Source organism: Talaromyces rugulosus, chromosome II (assembly GCF_013368755.1).
Source record: "Talaromyces rugulosus chromosome II, complete sequence".
Lineage (NCBI taxonomy): Eukaryota > Fungi > Ascomycota > Eurotiomycetes > Eurotiales > Trichocomaceae > Talaromyces > Talaromyces rugulosus.
The window spans coordinates 1,161,355-1,176,469 of record NC_049562.1 but is presented as its reverse complement, the minus strand read 5'-3'; the positions used below and the strand labels follow the sequence as shown (position 1 = coordinate 1,176,469).

The 15,115-nt window shown below is 47.0% G+C and overlaps 3 protein-coding genes across 3 annotated transcripts; 1 reads left to right on the top strand and 2 right to left on the bottom strand.

Annotated features, from left to right (window-relative positions):
• Positions 1-437: 437 nt before the first annotated feature.
• On the bottom strand, positions 438-1,404 carry TRUGW13939_02861 (uncharacterized protein; the record flags this gene model as incomplete). The annotated part of the gene is made up of 4 exons (XM_035486048.1): positions 438-528; positions 592-659; positions 730-1,136; positions 1,269-1,404. 4 exons carry the CDS (start codon positions 1,402-1,404, stop codon positions 438-440), a joined length of 702 nt encoding a protein of 233 aa, XP_035341941.1.
• Positions 1,405-1,833: 429 nt separating this feature from the next.
• TRUGW13939_02860 (uncharacterized protein) lies at positions 1,834-4,230 on the top strand (the record flags this gene model as incomplete). The annotated part of the gene is made up of 1 exon (XM_035486047.1): positions 1,834-4,230. One exon carries the CDS (start codon positions 1,834-1,836, stop codon positions 4,228-4,230), a length of 2,397 nt encoding a protein of 798 aa, XP_035341940.1.
• A 382-nt stretch (positions 4,231-4,612) lies between these two features.
• On the bottom strand, positions 4,613-14,205 carry TRUGW13939_02859 (uncharacterized protein; the record flags this gene model as incomplete). Its single annotated transcript, XM_035486046.1, has 3 exons — positions 4,613-4,653; positions 4,707-5,123; positions 5,178-14,205. 3 exons carry the CDS (start codon positions 14,203-14,205, stop codon positions 4,613-4,615), a joined length of 9,486 nt encoding a protein of 3,161 aa, XP_035341939.1.
• Positions 14,206-15,115: the final 910 nt, after the last annotated feature.

The following is a 15,115-nucleotide window of genomic DNA, read 5'->3' as shown; positions in this document are numbered from 1 at the left end:
ATATGCTTTCGTTATTTTGAACTCGGGCATTTGTTCTTCTTGCCCTTGTTATTTGTTATCGCAAGCAGTGACAGCCTCTATGAGGCTCTCCACTGATTTAGCATTTTTCAGCGCCATGTATTTTTACGAAGCCTCAAAAGTTAAGCTGACGGCCGTTTCATCATATCATTTCATCTTAAGTTGATTGTTTTGCTTTACTCTAATACCGGTTGACAACGCCCACTAATATTACAATTGTAGTGTCTTAAAGCTATTGGCTACGTTGCCAGCAGAGTACATGTAGTTTTTGAGAAATCCAAATCGCAACTGAATTGACTTGACATAGTTCGTATCTAATAGTTATACATATGGGGTATGTACGCCGTCAGTGCCAGGCATGCTCGCAAGACCACAACTAGCATTGCACATGTACAACAGGAGTAGTAGTAGTAGTAGGTTTAAGCGCCAAAGCGCTTCTCGGCAGCCTTCCAGTTGAGGACCTCCCAGATGGCCTTGAAGTACTCAGCCTTGCGGTTCTGGTATTGGAGGCTGAGAATAATGTGTTAGCAATTTTTTGAATGCCATCGAACGCATTTAGATGCCTGTGCTTACTAGTAGGCGTGCTCCCACGCATCAACACCGAGAATAGGAGTGTATTGGCCGACGACAGGATCCTGGTTCTATTTGTAGGAGTTAGCAAAAAAATAATCCATCCTTCAGACAAAGACAAAGGGGAAAGAAAAAGCATACAGCATAGGCCTTGACGGAGATATCACCAGTGTCCTTATCCTTAACCAACCAAGCCCAACCGCTACCCTGAATACCAGCCAGAGCAGTATTGAACTTGCTCTGGAACTCGCCAAAGCTACCATAAGTCTCATCGATAGCCTTAGCCAAAGTGCCAGAGGGAGGTTCACCACCACCGGCGCTCTTGGGCGCCAAGTTCTCCCAGAAGAGAGAGTGGTTGAGATGGCCACCACCGTGGAAGTTGATCAGTGGCTTCAATGCGATTTGCGCCGCAATGTCGTTTTTGGCTTGCGCTTCTTGCAGCTTTTCGATGTTGGTGTTGTAGCCGGTCACATACACGTTGTGGTGACCCTTGTGGTGGATTTCCATGATTTTGCCGGAGATAGAGGGCTCTAGGGCACCGTAGTCGTCTTTTTTTAATATTATAGTTAGTAACAATATTTGAATGCTTTGCCATCTCCGCGTGCAGTAGTAGTTGACAATAATAACGTTGTGCTGTCGCAAAAGTTCCACACATAGCTATCAGAAAAGCGCATACTTACAGGCAAGGTCAGGAAGGGTGACTTTGGTGCGCACAAAGCTGGTTCCAGCAAGACCAGCCATGCTAGAACGAGGAGCCGTAGCTCCAGTGCGCAGAGCTGTCCTGGCAGCCGAAGAGCGGAGAAGTGAGGCCGACATTGTTGATTAAGTGTGTAAATATTGAAAAAAATATCACTATTCGAATTGTCAATGACTGTATTTGTATAGAACAGGGTTTGGCGATAGTTGTACGAACAATTGATCTGAGCTCCTTGAGAGGTGACGTTGAGAGAGAGGATCAATTAATAACCAGGCCGGCTCTGGAAGGTGCAAACAAAACGTCATACTCGGTAGCTCTCGGGCCCTCGGGTGCTTGGCGGGAACTTTGTTTCTCCGCTTCCGGCCCAGGCATAATTTAGTTTAATCGATTAACAATTATCGCAGGCAGACCTTCTCTAGTGGCGCGTTTTCGCCGCGACACGCTTTTTTTTTTTTCAAATTTGTTTCTTTGTCAAGGGAGAGAAGCTATTGAAGTCCCCTCTTTCATCTTCAGATTTGGGATTTCTCTTTCCCCCAAAGTCCGCGGCCATGGACTACGATGACGAAGACGAGTTCCCGCGACCGTCCTTTGCGGGTCAAAAGCGCAAAGTCGAAAAAATGAGCTCGTCAGATGAAGAAGAGGCGGCAGCAGCTCGTCCGTCGTTTGGGTTTCAATCATTTCAGCGCGCCGCATCACGTTCAGAATCACCTCCAACGATGACAGGCCTCGGAGGAGGAGGCGGCGGGGCTCGTCGCAGTCCCTGGAACAACAATAATAATATGTCAGCTAGTGAGACGCCGAATCAAAGATCTAGAGGAGGAGGAGGTGCTGGAAAAAAGCAAGGCTCAGCTCCAGCAGGAGGAAACTCGTTCGCCGCTCGTATGATGGCGAAGATGGGCTACGTCGATGGCCAGGGTTTGGGTTCTGCTGGTCATGGTATCGTCAATCCGGTCGAAGCGCAAACGCGCCCCCAGGGTCTCGGTCTCGGTGCCGTGAAGGAAAAATCAAAACAGGCGAGAGATGAAGAGAAGCGGCAGGCCGCTGCCAAAGGCGAGGTCGTAGAGGACAGTTCGGATGAGGAGCGACAGCGCCGTCAGAAACGCAAGGCGCAACAGCGCAAACAAGAAGGCAGAAGCGGCGCAAGTACTCCAGCTGGTCCCCGAAAACCGCGATTCAGAACGGCTCGTGAAATGGAGGTGGAGGCAGAAGGGCTGGAGGTGCCTAGTGTGCTCATGTCGCTGGTCGACGCCACAGGAAAGGAGCAGAAAGTTCTGACATCTACCGCTGGACTGATGACACCGATGGAATTTGTAAACCAGGAAGAAGGAGAAGCTCTCAAAATTGCACGGCGCGCAAGACACGACCTTGAAGCATTTGTCGATGAATGGAAAGGCCTGACGGAACGAAAGAAGTTTATCGAATTCGAAGAAACACAAGTGGTCCACGAGATTGACACTCAGCAAGTAAAGGCAGACCAGTTAACAAATCTGGTGTCAGCTATCAGCGAACTCCAGGTATCGCAAGATCAGGACGACATCACAACACTATTTGAGGGGGTTACAAGCAAGCTTGAATTGATCGAGATAGAGTATCGAGATCTGATTGACGAGTACCGACTTTCAGATGCGGCGGTTGCAGCCATTCATCCTCTTTTCCGGAAGGCCGTCGAAGAATGGGAACCGCTGAAGGATCCCACATATCTGGTTGCTCAACTTCGCCGTTTGCTACCGCTTCTCTCTCGTCCCCGTTCGGAAAATGCCGAAGAGCGTCAGCGGCAATCTACAACTTCGTATGAAACTTTGATTTACTCAATATGGCTGCCTCGAGTACGGTCTGTCCTATTGAATGAATGGGACGTTTACGAACCTTCGCCTGCCACCTCGCTGATTGTTGCGTGGAAAGACGTGATTCCTTCATTTGTCTACGCAAATGTTCTCGACCAAGTAGTCGTTCCCAAACTCAGCGCTGCTATCAAAGAATGGAGACCTCGCGCTAGTCGGCATCATAAAACTTCTTCTCAGCCGGGTTCTCGCTTTCCCTGGTGGTTATTTACTTGGCTGCAGTATCTCAACGAGCGACATACAGACCCTAGACATGCCACCGGCCTTCTATCGGATGTCAAACGCAAGTTCCGAGTCGTGTTGGACAAATGGGACCTTCGTAATGGCCTTGTTGGTGGTGTTGAGCTTTGGAAGGAGGCTTTGGGGTCAGAATTTGATGTTACACTTCAAAACCACCTGCTTCCACGCCTAGCAAGACACCTACGAGATGATTTCGAAGTCAATCCACAGGACCAAGATCTCGCTGCATTCGAAGACGTGCTAAAGTGGAAGGATTACTACAAACCCAAGGTGTTTGGGTTACTCCTAGTCGCTGAATTCTTCCCTAAATGGCACAACATTTTGTATGTGTGGTTGACCAACGAACCTAACTTTGAGGAAGTCGGCGAATGGTTTACGTGGTGGCGGTCACAAGTCCCTTCAGATCTCAATGAAATAGTCGCCGTCGACGACGAGTGGACCAAAGCGTTGAAGATGATGGACCTGGCCGCTCAACTGGGCGACCGAGCAGCAACAGAACTCCCTCAACCCGAAATTACGCCTTCAGCAGCACCAGCAGCTTCTACCAATCTTCGGCCAGACAAGGTTGTCGTCCCTCCCGCCGCTGCCGCCGCCAAGGCGAAACCACAGCCCGCCGAGGTCGCTTTCAAGGACATTGTCGAAGACTGGTGTGCCGAACAAGGACTCATTATACTGCCCTTACGAGAAGCTCACCCGCAAAACGGTCAACCTCTATTTCGAATTACTGCCAGTGCGAGTGGGAAAGGAGGCGCCGTGGTTTTCTTACAAGGCGATGTCGTCTGGGCACAGAATCGCAAGGCGCGAGATACTTGGGAGCCGATGGGGTTGGAGGACCGCTTGGTCGATCGTGCTGAGGGTAAATGAAGAGCCAGAAAGATATAAATATACCTTTGAAATTCATATATGTTATACCCAAATTCGACGTACATACTATTATCCACCTTGTTCAATGTTATCTTAGTATACCATAGCAGTACTTTTTGTTTAATTGTGCTGGATGGAACATTCGAATATTTGACAGCCAATGCGTACGTAGCCAAAATCTACATGTACCAGTTGATATCAATAATTTCTATCAGCTATCTAGCCATCAATAATAGCCATATACAGTCATTAAAACAAATCATATAAAAAGGAGCACACAATAAATCGTATATAGTATGTACACAAAAGCCTAACCTAATCTCAGGTGCATCACCAAGGCCGAGACATCGTCTGTTATTGTCTCATTACAAGGCTACAGTCATCAACCCTTTGCATTATACTTCTCATTAAAGGCATTCACCGCTAGCAGAAAAGTTAGAATCAGTTATTCAAAAAACGAGCAGCTTTCCACATACCTATAGCAATTTGTTTGTATAGCCAATTTCGTCCACTTTCATCTTGCACGGGAATGAATGGCCCATTTGCACCGCCTTTAAGTGTGATGCTCATTCCGGTTCGTTCTTTGGAGATTGTTTGGATGTCGGTGAGCTTGATTTCCCATTCAAAGCGAAGCTTGTTAGACCGCACAAGCATTATACGGTCGTAAGTCAACAGGACAATCATATCTCGACCAGGCAGCTCAAGATGTGCAATGTAGTCCTCCTTGAAGAATTTGCCATCGTCTGTAGTCTTGAGCCAGAATTGCCCGAGGGCCTCGCGTTGTGAGTAAGGACGTACGATGCCATCCATGCCAATAAACCGAGTGAGGCGTACACGGTCCAGACCATCTGCATCAAACACCGTAGTAGTATTTCGCACTCCCTCAGCGAGATCTAAGATTCTAGTTAGTTGAAGCTTTTCAAATTTTCGAATAGAATATCACATACTGGATGCAAGGTCAAACGCTCCGATTGCCGGCTTCGTAACAGCCCCAAGCATACCTACTCCAACACCTTTCATGAACCCCCCGAAGCCTCCCTTTTCTGCACCCTGTAGCGGGTGGCGGGCAAGGCCACCTATTCCACTAGCTAAACTCCTAGCAAATGCATCGCCACCAGAAGTCACACCGTACAGAGCATGCTTTGGTCGGTTACGTGCCTTTGACATCCGTCTTTGGTCTTGGAATTCCTTATCGAGTGTAGCAGCAGCAAGACCCTTGGACATACTTCCAGTGATCTTTGCCATACTGTCCGAAAATCCAAACACTGACTTCTTAACGAAGCTACCGGCACCTTTGGCAATTCCGTAACCCAAGTCTTGAGGTCGATCTGTGACTAACCCTTGATATGGTTCGTAGAAAATATCTGCCACACCAGAGCTGACAGTGTTGAACAAGCCCACCGGGTTTCCTAAAAAGTCCGCTGATCCCAGGACAACATGCACTTGACGAAGGAATTCCTGCGTATAATGTTTCCTAACATTCGTAATGAGCAGAGGAACCGAGACTCGGGCGTTTTCTAGTATGAGAGCATTCAGCCTAACTGGGGCATCATTGACGTTTCCAATAGACATCGTCATAACGTTGACAAAGAACATGAACGGGTTAGATGGCTGTAGTTTGTCTTCGGCATTCACCCGCTCTGTTCGCATAAAGGAGATATCCACCTGCATAGGTTGCAAGTGCAGCAATTCGAAGTAAACGTCTTGCGTGACTTCGTCGTATCTTGGCTCAGGAATATCTAGATTCTCATCGCAGAGCTTGCCTTCTTGTTCAATTGACCACGAGGCGCCAGGAACTTTAGCAAAGTCGAGCATAGCAAAAACAAAATCTTCATCGAGTTCCAAAGTCATCTGCTGCAAAAGCAAGGTGGCATACTTAATGTAGAGCACACCGTATGAATCATCCTTAACCCTTGTGACCATGACGTGGAAGATGGGATGCGCTTCCATTTCTTTTCCAGTTTTAGGAACCACACTAGGATAAAGGAGAATGGGGAAAATTCCTCCATAAAGCTGGTTATCAATTTGAATCCACTTGACAGTGGTGTCTAGTGTTTGATAAACCTTGGACTCGTTCAGTTTGATCTCAATTTCACGGAATGTGCAGTATAGCAGCTCTTTCATAGTCTGGTTAATCAATGATATACCCACGCCACCTAGGCGTAGCTGTGCTTTGAAGGTGATATCGGAGTTTTCCACTTTGACTTCGAAACCTGTCGCAAGACTAGTTTGCGATGTTTGTTCTTTTTGTTGTCTGTATATACTCTTAGACGGTTTGAAGTTGGAAAGAGCAAGCGTCTGCGTAGGTCCCTCGGCGACAATGTTGATATCGACGATTTTTTGGCTGCTTGAATTAGGCTGCACGGGAACTCGCATCGGAATAAGGTTTCCAATCTCAGCTAATCTTATATGCCTTTCCTTTCCATTGCAATTCAGCACAAGAGATTTGGTCTTTGCAGCAGGATAATCCCAGGCGTATGGCATGATGGAACGAGGGGGCAGGCGGTAACGTATCGGTCGCCAACCGCTATTCGAATCATCATATTCTTCTTCCTCGACGTTGGGGTTTGACTGATAGAAAATGAACTCCATGTCACTTTCATTTCTCATAGAGAAAGGCCAATGCCTGGTTTCCATGCTGAAATGAATGAATATAGTTGCATTTTCTGTCACAACCTCTGCTTTGATAAGTCTCTGGCGTTGAGAAGCTTTGGCTAGCTTTATATGGGCTGTTCCCACGTCCGCAATGTTGAAAGGAGATGACCACTGGTTGTTGACACCTGGGAAACACAAACACAGTTGTTTCTCTGGAACCTGGCGAAGGAAATGAAGAGGAACAAGATCTCCTCCTTTCATTGTCACAACATTAGAGGTTCCGGGCTCCCTAACCTGAAGATCTTCGCTCAGCTTGTTATTGAGAATAAAGCGAGGCGTAATGGTGACAACTCTTGTCAACTTGTATTTGCCTTCGCCCTCGATAACTGACACTCCCGCATGGAATTCAGCTCGGGACGTTTTAGCCGGAACAACAACCTCAAAGGTACTGCCAATGGCGTCGAAACTCTGCGGTTTACTCCACTGGGAATCACCAATTCGTATGATGGATCGGTTTTTCTGGTCGTCCGTAGGATAGGAGAACATGTAAGGCTTCGCGTGGCCTGCACTTGCATCGGCGTTAATTCCTTGTCCAGCTGCAGACCTTGCAGACTGCATAAAGGCTTTGCTTTGAATTTCCATGCTCAGACCTGTTTTGTTCAGGACCAAATATGGACTATAAACGCTAACTTTGAAAGCACCCCCGCTATCAGGGACATTGAAGTAGTGTAGTTTCAGTTTCAGTTGTACACCGTTCTCGTCTTTCAGCGAGAGACTTTCTTCACGCCTGAAGTCTTGAGCGCTGCCATTAATAATAGCGAATTCGCTCTGTCTAAAGACTGAGTCCTGCATGTCAATGCTGAGTAGTAACAGGTGAGACAGCTCCACGACATGCACCGGGCTAACTCCGCCTTTTCTCAAGAAATTCGTCCAGTCTTTGCGGGTATTTTTGTCATATATACGATACTTGAAATCGTAGGGCAACAGGTTCTGAATTTCAACCGGAGCGGATATCCGGATTTTCATATGCGGGTAAACATTGATGATAGGATCTCTTTTGTCATATGAAGCATTCAATTGAAAGTAGAATGGTGGCGATTGCTGCCCACTTTCACTCGCACAAGTGATTGTTCTTGTCGGACGGCGCAATAGATCCTTCCAATACAATTGCTCGTTCGACCAATCGTACCCAAACCCTTGGTCTGGGCGCACAACGACTTGATGCAGATATGCAGAGCCAACTGGTGCAGGACGAGCATCGCCTGGTAGGATCTTTTCAATCTTGAGAAGATGGCCATCGTCAGGGCTGAATATGCCCATTTCAACAGGAATCTGGGTGTTGTTTTCCAGCTGCAGAGGAGAGCGGAAGGTAACGTATTTTACATTGTCGGTTCCCAGTTTCACATCGACAAGCAGCTTGTGTAGCACTTTGTCTTTCTTGGGCTTGAGGTTGAACAATGTCTCTCCCTCCCTGATAACTGGTATATGACTGATACTGTCGAAGCCACTCCCGTCAAGCTTAACCCCAACCAGGCCTGCGTTGCCCTCGGGAGTGAGGTTTTCACGCATGGTAGTCGGGTCTTCGAAACGCCAAGGGCATTCTTCTCCGTCACTGAGTTTGGCAGCTGGTCCATTCTCTTCAGCACCGACATCCGCCCATACTCGAAGGTCAAACCCAGTGTAATTGCGGATTTTATACGGTGCATCAGCACCTCTGGGCTTAGACAGCACGTCTTCGTCGGTCTTCAAGAATTGGAACGACTTCGAGGCGAGAGCAATAGTCGCGGAAGTAATAGTCAATTCCATATTTTTGTGCGAATAGGCATCAATAGACAAGACGTCGGGGTTGATTTCCTTTGCCATATGGAACCCTAGTTGCCATGGTTCAACGAGCGGCTCCCAGGCTGATTTTGAAAAGTTGTACACGTTGACAAAGGTATCAAATGTGGTATCAGCATTTAATGTCGAGGACCAGTCCCGTACATCGACATTAAACTTCTTGACGCTCCAGTCGAGCAAGGGCAATTCGTGCAAATCGCCAATGAGAATGACTCTAATGCCATCTATTTGCGCCCCAAGTTCCTCCTTTTTGATCACTGCTACCTGCTGTGGTTCGAGCCGTTGCTCTGGAATTAAATTTCCACCTGCTTTGGACCCTGTTACGCCCGATGAAGACCTTCCCCGATTACTAGAGCGTCTCTTGGACTTTGTGGTTTCACCCGTGACTTCCTTAATCCTCTTCGGTTCATCAATGCCTTCCTCTTCAGGCGGCCCTGTTCGCATTTCAGAAACCTTATTCATGATCTGTGTTGCGAGAAGAATATCACGCAATGACAGTCGTAAAACGAGAGGCTCCACGTGAACATCAATGCTTGTCAGAGCTGATCCTTTGTCCTGCGGGCGACTGTCAATAGACAACTCTAGAGTGAAGTCGTCAAGGATTCGCAGTCTGCTTGTTTCAAACTTGTCCATTCGGCACAGGAACATGCCCACTTTATTGATCTGAAGTGTGGAAACATTCTGGTGTGAGAAGAGTACTTGTTTTGTCCCTAGGACAATTGCTTCCGTGTTTGAGATTGTAGGATTGGCGATCATGATAACTTGCGCATCGACAATGTCCGCTCTGAATGAGAAAGTCATTTGGCCTTTCTCAGCAGCCGGGCCGTGAACTTGGCCGACAGTGGCTGTGTAGCCACCCGAAGCACTAGAAGCAGTTTCTGGTTCTTCTGGTGTTTCAACATCTTCCTCAATTTCGTGTGCTGCTTCTTGTGCGAAGGCCTCGCTTGCAAAAGACTGCAAGGCGATTAGGTAGTCAAAAGCAAGGATTATACGCGGGCTGTCAATGGTGAGCATAGCAATCACATGTCTGTTGGGCCCAGGTGACATTGAGACGCTGGCCATAAATTGTTGCTGGACATCGGTATTGATGAGAGACATGATTTTTCTGAACTTGTTCGTCTCCTGTGATCGGCTATCCCTGATAGAGAAAGAGTGGATTAACAGTTCCGACTCCAGAGCTCCATCACTCAGCATACGCAGTTTCACCCTCGTATCATTCAACGAGAATTTGGATAAGCTTGCCTCCTCGACCTGGCCAACAGGCTTATTCTCCTTGGCTAAGAGGAGCTCTAAGCCAATGCTATCGACTTTGAAAATCATGTCAAGTTTAACCCAAGTTTCCTTGTCTTTCTCGATCTCAGGACTTTGGATCGTCTTTTTAAGTCCTGTCTGGATTCCGGATTCCTGCGTCACGGGTTCTGTGCTTGTCGTAGGAAGAGACTTCATTGCTTCGAGCTCTTGTTGTTTGCTGTCTGGTGTCAACACTGTAGGCACTGTCTTTGTAATATCTAGCAGGAATTTGAATTGTGCTTGCGATATTCGAAGCTTGATCGGAGACATTGTGCCCTCCACTTCGATGTCCGGACGAGGCTGGTCTTGTTGGTGTTCAAGATAGCATATGCTGAAGTCAAGATTGACCTTCTGTATCATCTCTAGCTGTTCGTGTGTCCCATCTTCAAAGTGGAAGTCGGATATAAGACGAATATTTCGAATCCCAGTGGTGATCACGTTGACAGCCGGGCTATCTTTACGGTCGTCAAGGGGGACAAATGTATTGCTTGCGTAAATTTCACCCAGCTCGGCGGTGATAGAGTCTCGTGGCCTATTATCTACCAGAGGTTTGGGGAAGACAACGATAGGTGTTCGGACAACGATGTCTAATCTCATGCGCGATGCGTTCTCCTGTAATTGATTTGCTTGGTTGGCTGCTGCTTGTCTCGCCGCATTGAAAATTGCCTGCATTTTTCCGAACTTCACCAAGAAGTTGACAATCTTCCGATACGGTTCTTCTAAGAATTGGATCTTGATCGATCCTGATCTCAAAAACACTTCTGAATCATAGCCGGGGTATTCTGAAGACTCGGGATCAAATGTCTGATATCTAAAATCAGCAAAATCCTCGCCCTCGATAGTGAGAAGCCTTCGAAGAGATGAATCTGCAGATGCCCCGACATTCACATCGTCGATTAATGTCAAACTTCCAATTCTGGACTGTATTTGCATTGCCTTGCCGACCAAGAAGATACCAACGTCGGCAGTATTGAGACTCAGAGTTGCAAGTCTAACTCCATCATTATTGAGAATTAACGCTATACTCTTCAAGTTCGATTTGATCCGAATTTTCCCAACTTCTTGTGGCGTCTCCTCCTCCACATCTTTGATGGCGCTCTCTTCCCTCTGGTCCAATTCTTTGGGTTGATTAGGGTTAGTAAAGGTGATCAAGACAAAGTCCAGGAGCGTCAGGAGTGTCCGCCTTGTGACAACCACGTTGATGGTTGACACTGCGATGTCAAGGTTCGTGTTAACTTCCTCGTATGTCGATTTAAATTCAGGGGATTCGGGTTTGACACGGATGAATTTGAGATTGAACAAGTCCTTATCTTCTTCGGCATTAAAACCTTTGGATGAGATGATCTGTTTGAACTCTGGGGCTGGGTTTTCTTCGATATAATCGTCTACGCTAAGAGACTTGAGTGTCACTTCAGCTACCATGTCGAATGGTCTCAAATAATAATCCAATTGAAAACCTTCGGCGATTAGTTCGACAAGCAGTTGATCTGGCTTTTCTTCTTTTGGATCTGCTTTAAACAGAGAACCACGCAACGTGCCCACTGTAAATTTGAACTCAAAGTCGCGTTGATGTAAGGCAACCGTCTGTTCTTTGTTGTCTGTGACTGTAACCTTGTCTGAATCTTCCGTATCAGATTCGTCGTCAACCAAAGGAATTTCTCGGGCAGTAGATGGCTGGAATGAGGCTGATCGTGCCCTGTTCGGAGCAGCTTTATCAGGAGCATTGTCGGCAGGGGTTATGCGCTTAGAAGGCGGCTGATCGGTTGCTTCTTCAAACCTGGGTATAGATATATCGATGAGCTTCATCAGGTTCTTGTACTTTTTATCAGACATAGAGGCATGCAATTCCGGTAAATGACCCGAAACCCGAGTCCTCGTTAAGTCTGTAGATTTGGGAACAATACAAAACTCGAGGACAAAATCAACATTTATTCGATCAATGATGTGGAGGTCTTTCGTAGGGTCGTTGGTGCTAAGCTGTGACTTGGTAGCTTCAATTCCAGGACCTATGAGCACCTGAGTCGAGTCGAGTTTGATTAAGAACTTGTCGTAAAGAAGATCCTCGAGATGACGATAATCTTCTTCGTCGTATTGCCGTTTTTGTTTCGATTGCAAATCCGTCATTGTTTCTCGGTTCACTAGCTCGCTGTTGACGCTGATATGACCGGCGTCCAGGATTAAGCATAATGAACTTTCCTTTGTGATACTCTCAGGGACGATGATAAGGGGTGCCTGTAGATCGAATTGAGCATCTACTTTTTTGTGTTCCTGAAGGGCATACTCCAGTCCAGCCCGGGTCTGCTGTCTGATCTCTTGGACAGTAGCACCGGCAGAATCAAGAAGAGCCCCAAGTGATTCCATGTGCCTTTCTGGGGGTTTGAAGAAACGTGCAACCTCGACAACAAACGTCGGGTTATAAATAACTTCGAAACTCTTTAGCCTCACTTTAACGGCAGTATCGGCGTCGCTTTCAAGGGGGTTCTGCTCAAGTTGAAGATGGAACAGGCTGTTTTCTACTACTGTTTCATCTGAATCCTCTTCGGCGTCAAGATTTTGTGATTTAATCGAATCCGCATCACCATCATGGTCCCCTGCGTCTTTGACACGCACGATCTGAGGGAAGATGCTGCCTTTGGTGGTTCCATCATAAACTCTTAAACCTCCGAGATCCAAGGCAAGGAAAAACGAATCGGGCCGTTGTAGTGCTTTTGCTTTGAAGTTGTCGAAAACTAGCTTCATAACTTCGGTTGCTTCTCCATGCGGATCACGCTTCAAGGTCAAACTACCAGCTCTAAGGCTCGAATTGACTTGTAATTTGACAGATTCCCGAGGGAGATCGACACTCTCAGCCAAAGCCTTTTTCTCATCCCAGTCAATAGCATTGTATAGCTCTTGGCGTTGCTCTTCTGTCATTGCTTCCGGTTCATCCTCTGCTTTCTTAGAGCCCCATACCCATTCGCCCCATGTTTGCGTCTGTTGAGGCTTCTTGACTCCCACATTCTCTTTTCTTAATTGGTTCCGGGCTAAAGATCGCCAGAACCGGAGATCTTCGTATGTGTATTTTCTTTCCAATGCATCCAACTCGGTGGATTGATCAGGCGAAAGTGCTTCCTCCCTTTTCCTCTTTTTGAAAAGATCAATATATGAAAGTCGGTCGTCTCTTCGCTCTTTAATATATGCCCAGGTCCAGCGTCGATTCCTGTCATGGATCTTTGACAATATTGCATTTCCCGCAAAGCGAAACCAGGCTCGCGGATCCTCTTTCGGAGTTGTCGAGGGTTGAAGTTTCTTATATTCCTGATGGCGTAAGAAATAGTGAAATAGATCCACAAGCATTAGCGTGTCTCGGTATTGGTCACTGTCTAAAACAAAGCCTAGTTCGTTGAACAGAAGTCGTGTTTTCATCCTTGGTCGATCGAGCTTCCCTGTTTTGTCCATTTCGAGACCAGCACGCCCACTGACAGGGCGAAGAATGTACTGGTTATTTTCGTCAAGGTCGATGCCTTGTTTGAGTCTTGACATGAGCTCGCCATGTTCTATGCCCTGTGCTTGTGCGCCGAAATCAGCGCCACTGCCAGTCCCCATTAATTCAGTGTCGGTGTTCCAATAGACAGCGAGAGCGCCAAGGACCGCCAGTTTGTGTGTATTTCCCGACGTAGATTGGATGAAAGTCGGGCGCCAGGCTGAGTCGGTGCTTACTGCACTAAGTTCCTTCAATGTAATACCAACGGCAAACGGATGGCCGGGAGAGGCGATAGAATCTTCGTATCGGACATGAACATTCTTGATGGAAATTTGAAGATTGTCGACAATGGCAGTCATGAAGCTTTCTGTGAAGCTCTGGTTGCGCCTCTGTTCCTCTTGCGACATGCCATCTGTGTTACGCTCGCGAAGGATCTCTGCGCTTTCTAGTTTATCAATCTTGATGACATGGGCCCTCCTCTCTTCTTCCTCTGGGTTGTAGTCACTATTTTCTCTAGGTGCTGCAAGAAGGAAAACATCTTCGATATCCACCCTAACCGGCTTTCCTCGCAAATTCGACCACGGGATAGATAAAGTCAGCTGGCCAAGGTGGCCTTCCACGACGTTGAGAGGTAGGTGAAGTTGGTCGAGTGCCTCGCGACGCAATTCGAGGTTATGAAGCTTGACATCGCCTGACCAAATGCCTATATTAAGTTGTTTTGCATCGAAGTTCTTGACGTACATGCCCAAAAACCTGTTGAGCAGGTTTGCAACCACGCCTTCGAGCATGTTGGGCAGCTGGTAGCCGTAGCCCGGGCCGTGAATCTCTTTCTGACACTATACAGCAGCTCGAGTATTCATAAAATCGATCGGTCGTTCGATGTTCAGGGCCGTCACGATCCTAAAGAGCAAAATTGTTAGAAAACAAACATGAGTTGCTCGACGGACGAATGCAAAGAGGATTTCACTATATAAATGCGTTAGGACTCACCAGAGAATCTAAACCAAATGCATCAGAGTGCCCATGAACGTGCGATTGGCCAGTTATCCTCGACTGGCGATTCCGCGATACTCCCTGACGTGGCCCAGTAAGCTGGTCGGGTTTATCTGAGACGCGAAAGTAGCGGGCGTGTCAAAATGGGTCTGTAGTAAGAAATCAAGCCATCAATCTGGGGCATTGGTGGATGGATGAATCTTTCTGGACTGGTTGGGAGCAGTCTGGCAGTTCGTGTTGTTTGTGTTGGGCTTAACTTGTTCGCGGGGAGTAAGGCTTAGTTAGAGCCGAGGGGGCCGGTGACGTCGTCGCTTGGCACCGGCATGGTTGCTGGCACCAGCCAATAACATGTTGCCTCTTGACAGTATGTAATGTCTTTTTTTAAGTCTACGCTGCTTGATAAAAATACAATATAGTTAGTGAGGTGGGCATTTTTCCGCTAGGAGGCCTCAAGAAGTGTAGCGAAATAAGGAAAGTCATATTCCTAGACGCCCATTTCTCGATATGCGTCTTAAAAGCCAAAAAAAAATATCCGTGCTATTGCATAAAGGAATACTTTCAAAACAACTAGCGTACTAGTTTTGATAATCAGCCATCACTCAATCCATATGTCAGACCTCAGGAGAACATTTATATGCTGTTTGTTGACAACTGCACCAAAAACTATGGTACATACCGGCACCAACATATGTTGTTACAGCTACA